This window comes from Sceloporus occidentalis, unplaced genomic scaffold (genome assembly GCF_023333645.1).
Source record: "Sceloporus occidentalis isolate IW3139 unplaced genomic scaffold, rSceOcc1.0.p SCAF_64, whole genome shotgun sequence".
NCBI classification, from domain to species: Eukaryota; Metazoa; Chordata; class Lepidosauria; order Squamata; family Phrynosomatidae; genus Sceloporus; species Sceloporus occidentalis.
In genome coordinates this window covers 4,181,396-4,204,035 of record NW_028317044.1, presented here as the reverse complement: position 1 = coordinate 4,204,035, position 22,640 = coordinate 4,181,396, and the positions used below count along the sequence as shown (strand labels likewise).

Sequence of the window (22,640 nt, the reverse complement as noted above, 5' to 3'; positions counted from 1 at the left end):
GGCTGTTGCTTAATTCTCTTTCTCTCTTTCTTTCTCTTTCTCTTTCCTCCTATTTTCATTTTTGTTAGTTCCAAAAAAACAATTTCTAGTGATCCGTTTGCAAATCCCCTCAATATCCTAAAATAATGCAGTACTAATATATCAAGCCGAATACATATATATTAATAAGTGTGCGGCGTAGGGTGGGGGGGATGAATTATAATGCATGAAAATATGAATAAATCAGGGGGAAAGGAAGACAAAGTTGGGTTGACTCGAATTCCTGGTTGAGGAAAACAGAAGGAGCAGCCATCTTGCCTTAGAGCAAAATCTCAACTGAGCGAATTCTACTGCGGGCGAGATTTTGATGAGATGAAATTGGCGACAGTCTTTCTGCTTTACATAAGGAGGAGGAGGAGGAGGGCTGACAGCTTCGGTGTCTTTCGAACCCGGAGGGCAGCCTTCTCCAGAAAGCAGAAAACAAGTTGTCAGTCCCCTAAAGCTTGCAGAAGCAGAGATGCAAAAAAGGGGAAGGGGGAAGAAGACGAGGAGGAAAAAAAGGTTTACGACAAGAGCAGCCAGTGCGGATTCATCGCCGCGGTGTCAAGCGCTGTTGGCTAATTAATCGCCCTTCATTTACGACGGCAAGCTTGTTTGTTCATTTATACCAGAGACTTTTGTTTCCCCCCCAACTGTGGACGGGGGCGATGGGCATGTGTGTATATGTATCAGCAGTATATGTATATAAGGAGGGAATCAGATCTGTCTCTGATAAAGATTATGATCCAGTCTCCAATCAGAGGCTCCTATATTTTTTTTAAAGGCTCCTAACTGTGCTTTTGACTTTTAGCAGCCAACAGTCAAAGGAGATCATTGCACGGCAAATCCATACTGAGATAGAGGTGGGTCATAACCGTCTGGAATGGATAAGCCTGGGGAGTAGGCATCCCGTATCCAACCCGGGCTTCTCCGGCAGCTTTGAACGAATGTGATTTTTCATAGAATCATAGAATCGTAGAGTTGGAAGAGACCGCAAGGGCCATTCAGTCCAACCCCCTTCGGCCATGCAGGAAATCCAGATCAAAGCATCCCGACAGGTGGCCATCCAGCCTCCGTTTGAAGACCTCCAAGGAAGGAGACTCCACTACACTTCGAGGGAGTTTGTTCCTCTGTCGAACAGCCCTTACTGTCAGGAAGGTCCTCCTAATGTTGAACTGGAATCTCTTTTCCTGGAGCTTGCATCCATTGCTCCGGGTCCTATTCTCTGGAGCAGCAGAAAACAAGCTTGCTCCCTCCTCAATATGACATCCCTTCAAATATTTAAACAGGGCTATCATATCACCTCTTAACCTTCTTTTCTCCAGGCTAAACATCCCCAGCTCCCTAAGGCATTCCTCATAGGGCATGGTTTCCAGACTCTTCACCATTTTAGTTGCCCTCCTTTGGACGCGTTCCAGTTTCTCAATGTCCTTTTTGAATTGTGGCACCCAGAACTGGTCACCAATATTCCAGGTGGAGCCTGACCGAAGCAGAATATAGTGGCACTATTACTTCCCTTGATCTAGAAGGCCAGGTTGGATACGGGATGCCTACTTCCCAGGCTCCTAACAATGCAATAAGATCCGTCCCAGACGGTTACAGCCCAGGTCTATCCTGACACGGATGTCCAGTGAGATCATCTCCAAAGTCTCTCTTGGTGCCTTGGTGCTTGCTTGGAAGATATTATTCACCTATAGGAGACTGCAGTCAAGGAATCATAAAAAGACTAAGAATGCAGAGGGTAGCTATGAGGGAACTAGAAAATAAAGGGATGTTATATTGAGGAGGGAGCAAGCTTGGTTTCTGCTGCTCCAGAGACTAGGACATGGAGCAATGGATGCAAGCTCCAGGAAAAGAGAGTCCACCTCAACATCAGGAGGAACTTCATGCCAGTAAGGGCTGTTCAACAGTGGAAGACACTCCCTCGGAGTGCAACGGAGTCTCCTTCTTTGGAGGTCTTTAAACAGAGGCTGGATGTCCATCTGTCGGGGATGCTTTGATTTTTAGATTTCCTGTATGGCAGGAGGTTGGACTGGATGGCCCTTGGGGTCTCTTCCAACCCTATGATTCTATCCCAAAATGTAAAGACATAGAACTGAGCACAAAGGTTAGACTCATACAAGCCATTGTATTCCCTATTACCATGTGTCGATGTGAGAGCTGGACAGTTAAGAAAGCAAATAGGAAGAGAATTAATTCATTTGATATCTGGTGCTGGAGAAGAGTGCTGAGGTTCCCATGGACAGCCAAGAAGTCAAACAAATGGGTCCTAGAGCAGATCAAACCAAACATCTCTCTGCAAGCCAAGATGACTAGACTGAGGCTGCCGTACTTTGGCCACATCATGCGGAGGAAGACTCACTGGAAAAAACAATAATGCAAGGAAAGGTGGAGGGAAGCAGAAAGAGAGGAAGGCCACATAGTAGATGGATGGACTCTAGTAAGGAGGTCATGGGTAGGACGGCCACATAGTAGATGGATGGACTCTAGTAAGGAGGTCATGGGTATGAATCTGCAGAGCTGTGGAGCATAGGGAGTCTTAGAGATGTCTCATCTACAGGGTCGCCATGGGTTGAGATCGACTCGAGGATGGATAACAACAACAACAATTGTCACCCTTCCAAAGGCTGACTTTGCCTCCATGGCTGGTGCTTATCAAACACATCTCCAGTTGTCCTGAAGTTGAAAAATAGTGGCCTGTAGACAAAGTCACAGCCTTCAGCCAACTAGATAGATGCTTTTAGATTGCCTCCATCTTTCTCCCTGTCGTACCTTGTTACATCGGTTTCTTATTGCAATATATAAGCCTCTGTAATCTAGGTGAATATTTCAGTCCATTTTCCTTAGATATTACAATTCCCCATATATGTATATCTCACTCACAGGAGAATTCATTCAGTGGAGATTTTGCTCTAAGGCAAGATGGCTGCTCCTTCTGTTTTCCTCAAACTGGAATCCAAGTCAGCACGACTTTGTCTTTCTTTCCCCCTCATTGATTCTCTCATATATATATATATATATATATACACACAGAAACCTGACAGAAACAACTTGAGATTTTATGAAGGTGGAATCAAATATGAGAAAAATTGAGGAAGACAGACTGATCCACCCAGATATGATGGTCAACTGTGTGGAACCCAGAGGCCTCCAGCCCCTCAACCTTCTGCAGGCTGCGCTCTCCCAACCCGAACATCAGTTCTTGTTGCCATTTTGATGGAGACACATAGGGAAAATGAGGTTTTTTAGAGGGAGTTGGGAGATTCTGAGTGGTGGTGTATGGGGATTGGAGAGGGTTTTGTTTTGCACTTTCCACACACATGGGAGAGCCCTGGATGTGATGTTGAGGTGAGTTCCTCCTGAAAAATGTACTGCCTGATACCCTGAAGAGCTACTTACAGTCATAGAATCCTAGAGTTGGAAGAGACCTCAAGGGCCATCTAGTCCAACCCCATTCTGCCATGCAGGAACTCTCAATCAAAGCATCCCTGACAGATGGCCATCCAGCCTCTGCTTAAAGACCTCCAAAGAAGGAGAATCCACTACTCTCTGAGGAAGGAGTATGTTCCACTGTCAAACAGCCTTTACTGTCAGGAAGTTCCTCCTAATGTTGAGGTGGAATCTCTTTTCCTGGAGCCTGCATCCATTGTTCCAGGTCTTATTCTCTGGAGCAGCAGAAAACAAGCTTGCTCCCTCCTCAATATGATATCCGTTCAGATATTTAAACAGGGCTATCATATCACCTCTTAACCGTCTCTTCTCCAGGCTAAACATCCCTAGCTCCCTAAGTTTTTCCTCATAGGGCTTCATGGTTTCCAGACCCTTCACCATTTTAGTCGCCCTCCTTTGGACACACTCCAGTTTCTCAACATCCTTTTTGAATTGTGGTGCCCAGAACTGGACACAATATTCCAAGTGGGGCCTGACCAAAACATAATAGAGCGGCACTATTACTTCCCTTGATCTAGACACTATACTTGAATTGATGCAGCCTAAAATCGCATCGGCCATTTTAGCTGCCGCATCGCACTGTTGACTCATGTTCAACTTGTGGTCTACTTGGATTCCCAGATCCCTTTCACATATAAGTCTCCTTAAGCCAAGTGTCCTCCATCCTATATCTGAGCATTTCATTTTTCCGCCCTAAGTGCAGTACCTTACATTTCTCCCTGTTGAATTTCCATTTTGTTATCTTTGGCCCAGCTTTGTAGTCTATTCGGGTCATTTTGAAATGAGTAGCTGCAGTACAGGTTTTAACCACTGCACCAGGAGATGCCAACTGCTCCTTTTCAAGGAGGACCATTACTGAAAGGGGAAGAGCAGCTTGGCTTTTACCATTAGCCAAAGCAGGAGCAGCTGCAAGGACATTGGTTCTCCATCCCTGATTTTGGTGACGTCGGGGAGAAAGAGTGAGACTACACAACACAAGAAGATCTTTATTCAAGCTCAGTAGCGCCAGTTGTGTCTGGCTAGGTATTTTTCCAGCTTTAGTTGGAGATGTTAGTTAATGAACCTGGGACATTCTACATGCAGAACATTTGCTCCATCGCCGAAGGGGGAAACACAACCTGGGCTCTACTACAACTCGGAGGAAGGAGCGCTGCCCGGTGAGTTTCAGTATCTCTGCCCAAGCCATCATCATGACCACCAGCAGTGAAAGAAATGCCTGGCGTCTGAGCTGGACAAAAACATGTACTGTATTTACAACTCACCCTGTTTGGCATTTCCTAACTGACCGCACTTCTCTACATATTTGCTCCATCCCCCTTTCTGGGTGTGTCCAAGCAGTAAACAGGTTTTCTGGAGTGAAAAAGAAGCAAAAAGTGACATCTGCTGGTTGATAGAATTCATGGTAGTCTGTCGCTTTCTGTATATGCATTTTGGTTAAACCATTCTAACTCTCCGCTGAGTTAAAAGTTCGTCATTTTATGCATCCTGAATTTTGCAACACTCAGCTGCAGTGGATAGTTGCAGCATTAAAAGAAAGAAAGAATAGCTTTCGCTCCGTCCACTTTCCTCCCGTCGTACATGTTTTTATATACAGTGGTACCCCGGGATACGAATTGATCGCGTTACGAAATTTCCGGGTTACGAAAAAGTTAGATTGGAAAAAACTGTTCCGGGTAACGAAAGATTTTTCGGGTTACGAAATTCATTTCGGCGCGAAATTTAAATGCGAAGAGCGGCTAGCGGCTTTCCAGCGCTAACGGAAAGCCTTTTCGGGTTGCGAAATGTATCGGGTTACGAACGGCGCCGCGGAACGAATTAATTTCGTAACCCGAGGTAGCACTGTACCTCTTATCATGTTGGTGGATATACCCTTGAGGAAACATCAAGGCTTTTGATGAGGAGTCAGCCTAAATGTGCCAAGCATCTACTGGGCAGCAGCAATAGTGAAGGATGACACTGGTGAGAGACAACAATAGTGGCACCATTGCCAACTCTTGTTAGCAATGTGCAGAGGGAGTCATGGTAAATCCCCCATTGAATATTCTTACCATGGAAACCCTATGATGAGACAACCCAAAGTGAAAGAAGAGACAATGTCAGGATTCATTTGAGGAGCTAATGCAGGAGGGCCAAGGACAAGCAGCACTGTGCTTAATGGTACAACAGAATAATTCTATGTGGGGCTGCCTATGGAAACTGTTCAGAAACGTCAGCCATTTTTTAGTCCCATCAGACTTAAAGCAAGCTGTAAATTGCAGTTACTGATATTTTCTGGTCTATTTTGTTTTAATGTGTTGCAATCCATCATGGGGACAGTAAGGGCTGTTTGACAGTGGAAGACACTCCCTTGGAGAGTGGTAGAGTCTCCTTCCTTGGAGGTCTTTAACAGAGGCTGGATGACCATCTGTCGGGGATGCTTTGATTGAGAGCTCCTGCACGGCAGAATGGGGTTGGACTGGATGGCTTTGGGGTCTTTTCCAACTCTATGACTCTATGATTCTATGGCGCGGTACATACCACCCCAAAAAGGTGGGCTGCAGGTGCCTAGTTTTCCTGTTTCCAAACTGCAAACCAAAAAGAACCCGGAAAAACTGGGTTCTTCTTGGTGCGTGCGCATACGGCGTCATCAGTGCGCACTGTGACGCGTCCATGACAGAAGTGCGGCACCTGGCGGTGCGGATGCAACACCACGCTTGTGTCATGCACACAAGCTCCCCCATACGGACGGTGCCACATAAAGATGGCTCCGTCTATACATGCTAGGGTTCTGGAGCGTGTGGATGCTGCGTGCTCCGGAACCCTAGAATTGGCCCAGGCCGCCACAAACCAGTGGTCTGTACTGGGTCCAAGATGATACTATGACCATGCTGGAAGAAAACTGGGACATGATATTAACCAAGCAACCATTAAACTACGCCACAGCTACTCAACAACACAGTTTGTGTGTCAGTTAGAGAATTCACCTGCTCACATACCCTCCTAACCAATTCCCATCTTCAGAGGATTACTAGAAGCAAAGAGATTGTGCAGAGGGCAATGCTAAGTCAGCAAGTTCTTTCTTTGTGATACTCCCTCCTTGTCTAGATGTCATGAAAAAGAGTTTGAACAGCTACCTGCTAGGAATGCTCTAGCTAGAGGATAAAGCGATGAAGGATGATGGTTGGATCAAATAGCCCATAGGGCCAACTGTATAGTTCTATGATTCCCTCCTTATGACTCTATACTGGCACATTCTCTTCTTTGTGTCTTGAAAAAGAGTCCGGACAGCTACCTGCTGGGAATGCTCTAGCTAAGGAATAAAGCTATGGATGATGGTGGTTGGATCAGATAGCCCATATAAAATAAATAAATAAATAAATAAATAAATAGATAGATAGATAGATAGATAGATAGATAGATAGTGGGGCCAACTCTATGATTCATAGAATCATAGAGTTGGAAGAGACCACAAGGGCCATCCAGTCCAACCCCGTTCTGCCATGCAGGAAATCTAAATCAAAGTATCCCCGATAGATGTCCATCCAGCCTCTGTTTAAAGACCTCTAAGTAAGGCGACTCCCTATAGAGTTCATCACACGGGCCTCTGAGAATGTGCCCGAAGCGGAATGGAAATGAGCGGGAAGGGAATGGAACAAGGAAAGGACGCATATTACCCCACCGGTGCTGACAGAAGTCTCCAATCTGTTCCCCATCCGTCCCACAGCAGCCAATTTTCAAGAAGTGTTCAGAATCATTCTTGAAAATCAGCTGCTGTAGGACGGATGGGGAACAGATTGTGGATGTCTGGCATCATCGGTGGCATCCTCCCGTGCGGTATTATGTGTCCTTTCCCCCATTCCCTTCCCTTCCAGCTCACTTCCGTTCTGCTTTGGGCGCATTCTCCAAGGCCCATGCAACAAACTCCTATGATTCCCTCCTTATGACTCTATACTAGCACATTCTCTTCTCTGTGTCCACCTTCCTTTCCAAGCAGAGCATGGGACAAAACCAACCCCCAGCTTAGGTCTTTTAAAAGAATTGACTTATAATTAGAAACCGAACAAATCTTACCTACAAAAACTTTTGATTTTTAATGAATAGACATTTTTTTTTGAATTTTTAAATTAGTGAAACAGAGAACACTATTTACCTTTCAGAAGGAAAAAGAACCTCACAGAAGACTGGAAGGTGACCACAAGCTTGTCTGGCAATGTATTTATCTCTTCTCACGTTGGTTGTTATGTCTATCAGCCAAAGCTGCTAGCGAAGTGACCTTTCCGAAACCTAACGGTTAAAATTAATACCGAGCCAAAAATGACTTAAACTCCACATTTCCTGGTTTGTTTAAAATTAAATGATTCACTTCCCCAGCTTATCTATATGCAATGTTTTGCTTCTTTAAAGAACAAAAAAAGTTGTTTGAGCTGCACAGTTCTTACTGTGTATTCGTGCCAAGAAATACCAATCGACAATTTAGCTCTTACTGACCCAAAACAATACAGAATTCACTCCTCAAGCCTATCCATAATCAGAGAATGCAAAATAAGTGCAAAATGTTCCACCGGGATATTTTTCCTGTGCAGCTTTGTAGTTATGCGCACATGTACAAATGTGGCACTTTTACTGTAGGACAAATAGTGTCCTCTAGTTGTTTCCTATTTGCAGAATCTCTCGCAACTGGTCATGCCTCTCACAAAAAACCTGGGAAAGGATTCACACATTAATATCTGAAATCCTACAATTAAAGATCCCCTACGACCCCTTTACTCTTGCTATTAAACATGGCAGACTGTGTCAAATTAGAAATCAAAGTGGAACGATCGCGTATAATATTGTCTATGGTCACATTAGCGAGGATCTTATATCTGCGCAGTGCTGGAAAGCAAATTAAACACCGACAGATAAGGAACGGATTCTGAAATCAATAGAAGCGAGAGGTCTAGGTATCTTAACAGCTATCCTAAAAGGCAAAACTAAAAATAACATCGAAAAAGAATTGGAATGCCTAAAAAAAAATCTATGGAGAAGAAAAAGGTTTAAAGTTGATTTAAAGAAAAGAAAATGTCAGTTTGGTAATTAAATAAGAAATTAAGTTAGATCAATATACTATTTTATATGATTTAAGTTTTGGAACGATATCACATCAGACAAGGGGAGACATTCCACATGGGTGCCGCCAGCGTCCACACGTCACACGGCAGAATTGACGCTGCGAGTGCGCCATTGGGCACTTGCGGCGCCACTTCCGGGGCGCAGAAAGAAGCACCATTTTCGGGCTTCTTTTTGCCGCGTCCGGAAACCGCGTGGTTTGAGCACTGCAGTTCAGATGTGGCAACCGGCGGCGCCGGCAGACCACCAATTCCAAGCGGTCTGTAACGCGCCTGTGATTATGAAGAAGTGCAAAGACAGAAAGATATCATCTTAAGCTTGATCATTATATGTTTGTCACTGGAAAAGAGTTGCTGATGTTGTTTAGTCTTGGTTTGTTTTGCCATGTGTGTAAATGTGAAGGTATATACGTGTGTTATGTTTTTAAGTCTTAATACTCTGGTTTCTCTTCAAATCGTATAAATCTTAATAAAACCGAATTAAAAAATAATAACTGGTTGTGCCTCTGAAGCTGATGAAAGTTGAGGACAAAAACATTTAGAGGGCATGAGATTGCATTCCAGTAGCGCATATGCTACTGAAGAAGTGCAGAAGAGGACCGCTAGAGGAGAACAAGGGTCCACCTTAGGGTCAAATTAAACAATATAGGCCCCATACGGACAGGCCAAAATAAAGCTGCTTTGGGTCACGTTGGAGGTAGGCTGTTTAAATGGTGTATTAAATGATGTCTGGATGTATTAAATGATGTCTGGATGTATTAAATGATGTCTGGAAGCCGTGCCAAAGCCATGATCCAGTCCTAAACACTGGAGCACAGCTTTGGCGCAGGTTCCGGACTCTTAGGACGCATGCATCATTTAAACAGCGTACCTCCAAAGTGACCCGAAGCAGCTTTATTTTGGCCCGTCTGTATGGGGCCATACTCAGTCCACAGTTAGAAGAGTTACTCCCTCAAGTATCACGGCATGAAACTGCCCTTGCCTACATGAATGGACTTTGTTTTGCGACTGATCGTTTGTACGTCTGACCGCGGAGACCTCCATACTTTGCAAACTGTGCTGCGAATGGCAAGGATGGATTTATTGCAAAGGATATGCATTCCTCTTAATGTCTACTATGATCAGGGTAGATAGCCGGATGCCTTTCGAAAGTCTCAAAAAAGGCTATAAACTCCACAGTGACTGGTTTTTAATGCCATATTGACTCTGAACATGGTGGCTTCGTTCAGTCATCATGGCTAGTAGCCATTTATAGACCTCTTTCCTCCTTTCCCATAAATTATTCTCTCTTTAATAATAATAATAATAATAATAATAATAATAATAATAATAATAAAAAATATTCTGCCTCTCCCTACGGATCGAGGCGGGTTACAATAGAACATGAAAATAAATAATATAACCAACAACAACATTACACAATCCCCGACCTTCCACCGTCTACATAATAATAACATCAAACACAAATTAACATAGTTGAAATAATTAAAACAATCTAACCCTGTGGTTACCAGATTTTGTGACAGCAAATCTCATAAGTGTGTGTGTAGGACTATTTTTATGTGTCCTGGATCCACTGTCCATCTATTTTATTGGGTAGACATAAGTGAGCAATGTGGAGTGATGATGGCATGAGGAAAGGTGCAAAAAGTCTTTAAGTCTGCCATCATCACTCCACATTGCTCACTACTACCTTCCAGGAAAAGATTAGATGTCACACTTAAGGATAAGAGCGACTATAGTCATTAGGCCACAAAAGCTGGACAGATCAATCAAATCATCACATCTCAGTGTAATTTAGGCCTGTTCCAGACTGCCAAAATAAAGCTGCTTGGGGTCTCTTTGGAGGTATGCTGTTTAAATGATGCATGCGTCCTAAGAATCCGGACGCTGCACCAAAGCTGCCCTCCAGTGCTTAGGAATGGAGTGTGGCTTTGGTGCAACCTCCGGACTCTTAGGACCCAGGCATCATTTAAACAGTATACCTCCAAAGAGACCCGAAGCAGCTTTATTTTGGCAGTCTGGAACAGGCCATAGTTTTATAATCCAGAAACATGCCATTGTATGTGGACTATCCGTTACTAACTGTGCTATTCCCTTTGCAAGCTATTAGTACCAGTTGAAGTTTATAAAGACACAGAAAGCTCCACAAGAGCGGTTTTGCAGACTTCTAGATAACTCTCAGACAACGCTTGTCGAGTTTAGGGAGTCATCTAATTTGAGTCGCGGGATCTTCCATCAAAGGAAAGGAGAAGAAATGTTAAGATTTATGAGACTGGTCAAACAGAAGCTTCCACAATAAGGATAAATAATATTTTGAAAGACCGTGGAAGGTCTGAATTACCAAAGTGGAAACCTCCCCGAACCAGCTGCTGAATATCGACTAAAATAGTGAAGGGTCTGGAAGCCATGCCCTACGACTCTGAAACAGGGCTATCATATCACCTCTTAACCTTCTTTTCTCCAGGCTAAACATCCCCAGGTCCCTAAGCCTTTCCTCATAGGGCATGGTTTCCAGACCCTTCACCATTTTCGTTGCCCTCCTTTGGACGCGCTCCAGTTTCTCAATGTCCTTTTTGAATTGTGGTGCCCAGAACTGGACACAGTATACAGTAACATACAGTATATACCTTTGAGATGCAAGAAGTCTTGCCAGTTTGGGATCCTGTCTCCTCTAGTGAGATCTGTGAAATAGTTGCCACTTTAAAGAATGGGAAGGCCCCAGGAGAAGATGGCATTGTGGGCGAGGGCTATAAAGCAGAACCAAATTGGGAGGCCTCCATCCTTTTAGTTCTACTTACATAAAATTAACGACAGTGACTACTTACCTCCCCAATGGAATATTAGTATAATCATCCCTCTATTCAAAAGAGGTGACGCAAGTAACCCAGACAACTTTTGCCGTACTAGTTTGTTGGAAATCTCTTCCAAAATATATAGTAAATGTTTACTCAAAAAATGTAATGATTGGCTTGAGTCCAGTGAGATGATAGCAAAAGAACAGGTGGGTTTCCAATGCAGTGTAAGTAACAGGGAACCTAAGGCGCGTTACAGACGCGCGGAAGGGGCGTGCTAGGGTTAGGAAGGGGCGTATTAGGGTTGAGAAGGGGCGTCACTTCCTGACGCCCCTCAACCCTAGTACGGACCGTCCACATGGGGGCCACCATCTTGACGTAGCAGATGCGTTGCGTCCGCACGTCGCACAGCAGAGTGCACCATTGGCGCCTCGCAGCATCATAACCGTGCCGCAAAGAGAAGCGCCATTTTGGGGCTTCTTTTTGCAGCACAGAAGAGCCGCACGGTTTGTACGCTGGAGCTCCTCCGCGCTGCAAATGGCGGCGGCGGCGGCAGACCGCCCGTTTTGGGCGGTCTGTAACGCGCCTAAGACAGTACAGTTGAGGAGTTGTACTTACATCGCTGAGTCTCTCTCGGGAACTGCTCCGATGGAACTCTTTGGATTCACCGCTGGCGCTTTCGCTGTCACTGTCCCGGCAGCCGTTCTGGCTTGGATTAAGCTGCATTGAAGAGGTAAATAAAAGTTTCCATCTTAGCTAAGGTATTCATTTGAGCACATGCATCCAGATTTATAAAGACAGCACATAGATGAGTTATACCATACAGCCAACTGAGCAAGAGTGGATGAGCCCATGCATCTCTGATTTTAAATACCCCCAAAAGAAAAGCTAAGAAAAATAACCACCTATTTCAGGGGTGTTGAATCCTGGAACATACATTTCAAGCAGCCAAGCCGCAATTGCTTCTACAGCAAATCCATAATTCGGTTTCTCATTCAGGATGCAACCCAGAGTCAATTCTAATGAGCGCAATCGGATCAGTGTTCGGATAAAACGTATACCAGGATTGCATTGCGCTTTTCACACTTGAGCATAGTTTCTCCATTGTATCAGAGGAAAATCCTGCCAGCGTTTTAGAGGAACTCATCATATAGCTTAGCTAAACGTCTTACAGTTTGAAGAACTACTATACACTTATTACCTCCGATTTGGTTAGGTCTGATTTAGGCATCTATGTAATTATTTACTTACAAATAAATATTAAAAATATGATAAATAAATATGAATAAATTAAAGTTAATAATGACTCAGTGCCCCGTAAAGATAACAAAGATTATGATACACGCTACAAAGATTATAAGCACACACGCACATCTAAACCACTGGACCATAGGATTGTAACATAAGTGGAGGCGCTGGGTTGTGAATTCCACTGGTTTGTAGTAATTTATGTGGTTGCAGCCCACTGACATAAACAAGTCCAAGTTAAGAGGTGACATGATAGCCCTGTTTAAATATTTGAAGGGATGTCATATTGAGAATGGAGCAAGCTTGTTTTTTGCTGATGCATAGAATAGAGCATAAAGCAATGGATGCAAGCTGCAGGAAAAGAGATTCCACCTAAACATTAGGAGGAACTTCCTAATGGTAAGAGCTGTTTGACTGTGGAAGACACTCCTTTAGAGCGTAATGGAGTCTCCTTCCCTGGAGGTCTTTAAACAGAGGCTGAATGGTCATCAGTCGGGGATGCTTTGATTGAGAGTTCCCGCATGGTCGAATGGGGTTGGACTGGATGGCCCTTGGGGTCTCTTCCAACTCTAGGATTCTATGATTCTATGTCCTACATTTATCTTGAACATTGTACATTTTGTGATGCTTTGTCTTCCTTTGCAGTTAGGACATCCAGTTACATCTACTGTATAGGCAACCCGTTGGCCACTGTGTGAATCAAATGTACGACTAAATAGGATTTTAGTCTCATGATATGCAGCTCTTTCGTCCTTTTCATGTAACAGTTGTTGTTGTTGTTGTTGTTGTTGTTGTTGTTGTTATATTTGTATCTCACCTTTCTTGCAAAACTGGGACTTGGGATGGCTTACAATTAAAACACACGAACCAATCTTAACACGCCAGCATTTGCCCACTGTTGCTAAAAGTACTTTTTCTCCTCCTCCAGGCTTAGGCCTGTTCCAGACTGCCAAAATAAAGCTGCTTTGGGTCTCTTTGGAGGTATGCTGTTTAAATGATGCATGGATCCTAAGAGTCCGGAGGTTGCGCCAAAGTCACACTCCATTCCTAAGCACTGGAGGGCAGCTTTGGTGCAGCTTCTGGATTGTTCAGATGCATGCATCATTTAAACAGCATGCCTCCAAAGAGACCCGGAGCAGCTTTATTTTGGCAGTCTAGAACAGGCCTTAGTAAAAAGGACCCACCGCTATCGGGGAGCCAGTCTCCTTAGATTTTTAACCAGCTTTCCCGTACCGCCAGGAAATATCTGCTGTTGCTTTCCGCCGGAGAACTATCAATACTCTGATCACCCCCGAGGCTCAGAAGAGACCGGGCATATTCTCTGCACAGCTTTCAACCATTAGTCAGTGGTTCAATCTCTCTTTATTTCTTCCACTTGAGTCACAGTTCCAGCTGGTTAGAGGGAAAACAAGTGAATCTCAGCAGGTGTTCTTTTCTTCCCTCCGAGGCACAGTTTGTACAGAAACAGGAGGATGGCATCAAGACTCTGGAGGGTGTAGACGCACACGCAAACGCAGAAAAGAGACTTGGAACAACTGGTGCCCCATCTTGCGCTCTCTGTGCGCTTTTCTCGTGCCAAGCTTCTGAGGACTCCTGCTTTATATTTTTAAAGAGAATATGCAACTCCATGGCAGTCTTTAAAAAAAGACAGAGAGACAAAAACAAAACACTGATATTTCAAAACAGGTCCTACATTGTCTGGGATATTTTCCACTACAGTGTATGCGTTTCTGAATCTATGGGTAGATACTTGCCATTACAGTGCAGATGAAACTGAACTAAACTAGAAACTGGCCAAACTTGGCATTTTAACTTTGCATGCTCCTGATAAGTCTATAATACAGTTGCCCCTTGGAACTCGTGGCGGATCCATTCCGGATCCCACCACAAGTTGTGAAACATGCACAAATTCAAGCCCCATAGGCTTGAATGGGGTGCATGTATGCCGGGAGGCGTGGCACGGGCGCACACCCCATTGGGGTTAATGGCGGTCACCCCTCCGCGTATTTTCAAGTCCATAGATTGCATGTCCTTGGACTTGGAGGGGTGACTGTACTAAGCTTTTTTATTGTTAACTGCCCTCGAGTCAATCTAGACCCATGGTGAGTCTGCGGATGAGACATCTCCAAAACCCTCTGCTGTGCGCAACTCCTGCAAACTCATACTCAAAGTGATCTTTTTAATAGAGTCCATCCATCTTGCATGTGGCCTTCCTCTCTTTCTACTTCCCTCTACCTTTCCTAGCATTACTGTTTTTTCCAATGATTCCTGCCTTCTCATGATGTGTCCAAAGTACGACAACCTGAGTTTTGTCATCTTGGCTTCTAGGGAGATTCCTGGCTTGATCTGCTCCAGGACCCATTAGTTGGTCCTTTTGGCTGTCCATGGCATCCTTAGCATTCATCGCCAGCCCCACATGACTTGTGCAAGGTCACTTAGTAGGTTTTAATGGCTGAGGGGGATTTGAACCCTGGTCTCCAAAGTCGTAGTGCAACACACAAACTACTATACCAGTGACGGTGACCCTTTTAGAGGCTGAGTGCTCAAATTGCAACCCAAAACCCATTTATTTACTGCAAAGTGCCATGTCCCTCTGGCTTTCCAGTAACAAACTCTGGCAAACTCTGTGCTGGGGCGACAGCACATGTGCCCATAGAGAGGGCTCTGAGTGCCACCTCTGGCACGCGTGCCATAGGTTTGCCATCACTGCACTATACCATGCTGGTACAGGGAGTTGGGGGGAAATTACGTGAGAAGCTTACTTCTAGTAATGAAAACATTCCTGTGTGTGCATGTTATTCCTTAATCGTAGCACACGCCTGCCTGTGTTTCTTCTTTGTGACTTCTGATATGGACTGGTATCTGCATGTTTGATCAGAACTGGAGTTCACGCTTCTTCGGACTTCATGCAGTGCTTTCAGCTTTTTAAAATGTTCACACCTTTGAGACGGGCCCTTTGCGGCACACCCATGGCATGCTGGGGTTGCACATGACCCACAACCCTAGCATGTCATGGACATGCCGGAGCTGCGCAGCGCTGTAGAGACAGCATGCGCAGCGGTGACGTTGCCGCTGTGCCGCGTCCAAACAGCACGGTGCAGCTGCAATGTCACCGTGCCATCTCTGGCACTTTGAGCATCGCAGTGGCGCACAAACAGTCCAATCCATCAATTTTTTTGGCTTGACGCGCCTTTTGAATGCATAAACAAATAAGAGGTTGTTTTCCCACGATAACTGATAATGCTAATAATCCCAAATGAGTTTCATCATTAGTACAATTGCTGTGAAGTTGAAGGCTTTCATGACCGGCATCGATGGGGTTTTTTGGGGGGTGGTCGGGCTATGTAGTCATGTTCTTCGACTTCACAGCAATTGTACTAATGATAAAACTCATTTGGAAGAGCTTCTAGAACATGGCCACATAGCCCAAAAAGCCCACAAAAAAAGCACAGTACAATTGCTGTCTAGTCTTTTGTCCTGGTCGTGTGGGAAAATAAAAACATGCGAGCATGTTCAAACTGAACACTAAGTCATAGAATCATAGAGTTGGAAGAGACCGCAAGGGCCATCCAGTCCAACCCCATTCTGCCATGCAGGAAATCCAAATCAAAGCATCCCCGACAGACGGCCATCCAGCCTCCGTTTAAAGACCTCCAAAGAAGGAGACTCCACTACACTCCGAGGGAGTTTACTCCATTGTCGAACAGCCCTTACTCTCAGGAAGTTCCTCCTAATATTGAGGTGGAATCTCTTTTCCTGGAGCTTGCATCCATTGCTCCAGGTCCTAGTCCTAGTCTCTGGAGTCTATAAATATGCTAACCATCTACCTGCATGTCAACGTCATTTGCCTCTGAGTAAATGTGTGTGGGATTGTACTGTATGTGACATGTTCCCTCTTCCTTTCAATGTGTCCCGAATTTAAAATATAAAGGAAATATTTACCCAATACCATCTGGGAACTGTGAGGAAGGGAGATGCTGCTCTTGAAACACTGCAAAAGCTTCCTTGGGTTTTGCTCTCCAGGCTTCAGTGATCAGTGTTAAAAGGGTATCAATGAGCGGCACAATTGCTCTTGATTGCCGCTTAATTGCTCTTTGTTGGGGTTCGACATCTTCTGCTCTGATTGATCTTGCCCTGGTTTTTCTCTCTCGCCATTATGGTTACAGCTTCCCTATTATCTCCTTGTAAGCCAACCGCAAGCTGACTTCTACCACCTGAATAATTTACATAGCCAGACGGCCAAGGCGCTGGAAATAGTATCATATTTTCAAGTCCATCGCTCAAGCCTCCAAGACTCGTTTCCTTCTTGGTCTTCTCTTTTAAAACTAAAGTATTTGTTTGAGAGCTGTATGTCAATATGCAAATTCAATCTAAGAGTAAGATAAAGGTAATCCTTTGACATGAATGTCTAGTTGTAACCAACTGCAAGGGGCAATGCTCATCTTCATTTCTAAGCCAAAGAGCCAGCGTTGACCGAAGACGAATCCGGTGGTCATGCGGCCAGTTTGTTTGCACTGAATGCTTTAACCTTCCCACCGAAGTAGTACCTATCTATCTACTTGCATCTATATGCTTTCGAACTGCTAGATTGGCAGAAGCTGGGACTTGTGATGGGAGCTCACTCCATCTTGGAGCATTTCGGCCTCGAATTGCCCTTGAGTGGCATCTTAACCACTTAGGGGATTATCACACAGACGTTTACCATCCCTGAAACGTCACTAAAGCGTCCATAAAGCACGAGGATGTGATCACCGGTCATGCTTATCCCCCAAGAATAAACCATCACTAAAGGCACCCTAAAAGCGTTCGCGGAGCAGCCGTTTCTCTGCATAACGGGAACTCCCATTAAGCGGAGAAATGACTGCTCCGCCATTGCATCCCATGGTGACCCAAGGAAATTGAAACAGCTAAAGGATGCCCATATCTAGGCTCAAACACTGACCAGAATGGAGACTGCAGTCGAGAAAGAAGAAGACTAGAAATGGGAAGGGCGGCTATGAAAGAACTGGAACAGATACTGAAAAGCAAAGGCATACAACTGAATACTAAAGGCAGAACTGAGGTGCTGGAGAAGAATACTTAGGGGACCGTGGATAGCCAAGACCAACAAATAATAATCAGCCAATAATAATAATAATAATAATCATGGGGGGGGGGGTAGTTCCTTGGGAAAGACTAGACCGGTAGGGAGGGTTAGCAGTTGGCATCCAATAGCAATAGCAACAGCATTTACATTACAAGGTTGGCATCCAATAGCAATAGCATTTACATTACAAGGTTGGCATCCAATAGCAATAGCAAGAGCATTTACATTACAAGTTTGGCATCCAATAGCAATAGCATTTACATTACAAGGTTGGCATCCAATAGCAATAGCAAGAGCATTTACATTACAAGTTTGGCATCCAATAGCAACAGCAATAGCATTTACATTACAAGGTTGGCATCCAATAGCAATAGCATTTACATTTCTATACCGCTTCATACTCTCTATTTTTCCCTGATATCCCACCTTTATCCCAATATAGAGACCCAAGGCTTTACAATCTGTAAGCCAATTTCCCCCAACAAGCTGGCTACTCATTTTACTGACCTACGAAAGGATGGAAGGCTAAGTCAAACTTGGAGCACTGGGATCGAATTCACAACCAGTGCGCCATCCACTGTGACCTAAACCTGAATCTAGCAATGAGATTTGGATGACCAAATGTCCCCAGTTCTAACGTTTTCCTCCTTCCCTGAGGATAATGGAGCTGAGGACAGATTAGGGGAATTTCAATACAGAATAAGTGAAGAGATAGTAGAGGAATACCTTGTTAATAATTTAAGTCTCCGGGACCAGATGAACTACATCTAAAGGTATTAAGAGAACTGGCAAATGTAATATCGGAGCCATTGCCAATAATCTTTGAGGACTCCTGGAGAACAGGAGAAGTCCCAGCCGACTGGAGGAGGGCAAACGTTGTCCCCATCTTCAAAAAGGGGAAGAAAGAGGATCCCAACAATTATCCTCCAGTTAGTCTGACATCAATCCCAGGAAAGATTCTGGAGCAGATCATTAAACAGAGAATCTGTGAACATCTAGGGGTTCTGGATGTCAGGATGCTGACAAAATGTCCAACAAATAGATTCAGCGTCTTGGATAGTTCCTTTAAAACTCCGCAGAAACCCTGTTGCTGATTCACTGTCCCACTGACTTCAGAGTCACCCATTGCCACTTTCCTGGGGCTGGAGCAATCTGAGTGGATAAATGATAGTGGCAGGGTTCTGTCTAGGCCAGGAAAAGGTCGAAAGGTTGGAGGACAAGAAAGGAGCCAAACTGCGTTCATCTCTGCCGCTTTGACGTGCCACAGAGCTTGTTGCTTATGATTCTGCAATACCAAAACAGCAAGGGAAAGGCTGATTGATACAGCGGCCAACTAGGCAAGGTGTAATTTTAACAGCGATCTCTCTCCCTGCGCAGCCATAAGAATGCAAAGAGTCAAGAGAAGCCTATATTTTATTGCACTGCCGGCTTTAAAGTGCACCAAAATGCTCTTCATTTGTTGCAATCGTGGAGAGCGCTCCGTTTCGCATCTCTGTTAGCTGGTCGCCTTGTCGCCTTTTCCACTTTCGTGTCACAGCAAGATTATGCAATCTTGAGTACATTATTTTGTAGCTTAAAAAACAACAACTGAGTTTCTACTTGCTCCTTCACAAAAATCTATCAAATCCCTCCTCCCTGGTGCCTTATAACATATTTATTAGAATGTTTTGGGTTTTGCAAGAGAGACAGAAAGTAGAAGATATTTCAAATGTTTGGGTTAAATACATGGGAAATGATGCATCGGAAAAGGGCAAGGAAAAGAGTGAAGGAAGACCATTTAAATAGGGGATCATTTTATTCTTCTTTGCGCTACATTAGGAAGGGGAAAGCATCTTTGCAACAGCAGGACCATCACAAATGTGAGTCACAATGCTCACAAAGATATTTTTTTTGAGGCGGGGCAGGATTCATGAATTTCGTTTCTTTCACTCCACAATCTCAACTGAGAAACTGCTTGCCTATTATCTCCTACCTTCCCTTAATTAGCAATGCTCTATAGCAATGCTCTATAGCAATGGCTTTAGACCTATGTCCAGCAGAAGGAGAGAAGGCACAGCAGGCCCTGGAACTGTTTTTAAGTTGGGGATGTATGTATATGTGTGTACAGGACGGGGGGCACCTGGCTTAAGGAGACAAAATGTGAAAAGGATCTTGGAGTCCAAGGAGACCACAAGTTGAACATGAGTCAACATTGCAATGCAGCAGCTAAAAAGGCCAATGCAATTTTAGGCTGCATCAATAGAAGTCTAGTGTCTAGATCAAGGGAAGTCATAGTGCCACTCTATTCTGCTCTGGTCAGGCCCCACTTGGAATGTTGTGTCCAGTTGTGGGCACCACAATTCAAAAAGGATGTTGAAAAACTGGAGCGTGTCCAAAGCAGGGCGACTAAAATGGTGAAGGGTCTCGAAACCATGAAGCCCTATGAGGAACGACTTAGAGAGCTGGGGATGTTTAGCCCGGAAAAGAGAGGGTTAAGAGGTGATATGATAGCTCTGTCATACTGAGGAGGAAGCGAGCTTATTTTCTGCTGCTCCAGAGAATAAGACATGGAGTAATGGATTCAAGCTACAGGAAAAGAGATCCCAGCTCAACATTAGGAGGAACTTCCTGACAGTAAGGGCTGTTCAATAGTGGAAGACATTCCCTTGGAGAATGATAGAGTCTCCTTCTTTTGATGTCTTTAAACAGAGGCTGCACACAATGTTGTAAATGTGGGTTTTAATGTGCTGTGAGCCACTTTGATTGTCTCGTCGCAGAAAAGCGGGATACAAATAAAAGCTTTAGTTAGTATTATTATTATTATTAATCTGTCGGGGAAGCTTTGATTGTGAGTTCCTGCATGGCAGGGGATGGACTGGATGGCCTTGGGGTCTCTTCCAACTCTTGGATTCGATGATTCCATGATTCCATGTATGTATGTATGTATATCCCAGCTTTGTTCTGAAGCCTAGGGTAACCACAGCATCACAGTCTAACTTACTTCAGAGGACTGTTTAGATCAGTGGTACCCAACCTGTGGGTCGGGACCCCTTTGGGGGTCGAACGACCCTTTCATGGGGGTCGCCTAAGACTGTTGGAAAACACCTATTTCATTACAGTTATGAAGTAGCAATGAAAATAATTTCATGGGTTTGGGTCACCACAACATGAGGAACTGTCTTAAGGGGTCGTGGCATTAGGAAGGTTGGGAACCACTGGTTTAGATAAAGGTGGAGGTGAGACACGGGACACAATCATGTATGACACCCATAGCTTCAGGAAATAAATGGGACAGGATCAGTTCAAACACATACACAGCTGGGGGAAATACAGTTATCATAAAGAACCTGATGCATTCAGATGGCCTTTCAGTTGTTTTCAGACCTACAAAAGGATGGAAGGCTGAGTCAACCTTGGAGCCCCTGGGACCGAACTCACAACTTTGTGGCTGCAGAACCGGTATTTAACTACTGTGCCACCAGGGCTCAAGCACTATATATATATGACACTGGTTCAAGGGGGTTACATCTTAACAAGAGACAGAGTTGGAACCATCAAGTACCACCAAAGATGTTTTTTTGGTGGGGTTTTTGGGCTATGTGGCCATGTTCTAGTAGAGCTTCTCTCTGACGTTTGGCCAGCATCTGTGGCTGGCACCAAAGATGCATTACAGCTGCACCGACAGATGCATAGTTAACATTTTCCAAGTAGTGGACATGCTTGAACAGAGAATCGGCATTCGAAAAGGCCCCATATTCCACCTTAAACCAACCATTATTCATGTTCTGCACATACACACACATATGCATTAAAAACGTCAGGCCTTCCCTGGCGAGCAGTAATTTATAAAGAAAAAGAGGCATACAAAATATGGGTGGCACACATTTTGGGCATGGGGGGGGGGTGTTTTAATCTGGTCCCCAACCCCATTCCGACGTTCCCTAAAACCTTAACCGATCAAAGTTTTGCAGATGGGAGGAAAGGGAGTGGGGGGATCGGCACTGCAAAAATTAATAACTATTTAAATATTCTGTTTCATCATGATAACAAACAGATGGTTTTAATATTCTAGAGGCTAATTTCTGAACAATTAAAAACACAGCAAGACATTAGCTGCTAATGAAACATTTTAGCTATCAGCATAGGCATCTGCCATTAATTTCCACACAGTAAGGACTTGGCTCCCTCCAATCTGTTCTTTGTTAAAGGAAGTTTTTGTCCCCCTCCGACTTGGAATTTAGTGGAGTAGAGAATTAACAACTGTTTTCAATCAGTAAGCAGCAGGGTATTGCGCTGGTATTCGGGAAGACCATCTCTACCATGGGGCACACATCTATGCCCCCACGACGGCTTTGATGTGGATGTATAGCTGGGATTTCAGAGGGGAACCCGGTTCCTAATTATGTTTCCTTTGGAAATGGATGGATTAATCCTATATAATGGCGCAATGTCTCCTTTTATTAGGTTCGTGCAAGACTCATGTGAATACTTTCCGAAGAGTGCTCTTCAATTCCGTTTGCATGTTTATAGGCCTTTACCTGTCGACTTATGGCGACTCCATGGGTTCTGTGCTGTTTTCTTAGGCAAGGAGTACAGAGTGGTTTTGCTCTGAGATATTGCCTAGGCCACCCATCCAAGTACCAACCAGGGATGAACATGCTTAGCTTCCAAGATCAAGAGGGATCTGGTGTCGAAGCCGAAATATGTATGTAGAGAGATCTTGTGGCAACTTTGAGACCGACATTAATGAATTAATAAAAGCACATTATGGGAGATGTTACAATTCTAAAATATTGTGCTCAAGCATGCATTCATAACCCAATGCTTTAGCTATAAATCATTCTCAGCACTAGTGAGTTCTGCAGGAAAACCCTTGCTTACTATCTCTCACGACATGGAACTTAATATATTTTCTGGATGTCTCCTAACATGCGCAATATGGCTACATCAAATAAGTCATTAAAAACCAACGCACCT

The 22,640-nt window shown here is 44.2% G+C and overlaps 1 protein-coding gene across 11 annotated transcripts in view; it reads right to left on the bottom strand.

Moving 5' to 3' along the window:
* Window positions 1–22,640, bottom strand: part of AUTS2 (activator of transcription and developmental regulator AUTS2) — a 608,784-nt gene that overhangs the window by 411,157 nt on the left and 174,987 nt on the right. For all 11 annotated transcript variants that reach the window (XM_089493361.1, XM_089493360.1, XM_089493353.1 and 8 more), the window contains one exon: window positions 11,969–12,070. In XM_089493361.1, coding sequence (XP_089349487.1) covers window positions 11,969–12,070 — 102 coding nt within the window. The remainder of the gene's footprint in view (window positions 1–11,968; window positions 12,071–22,640) is intronic.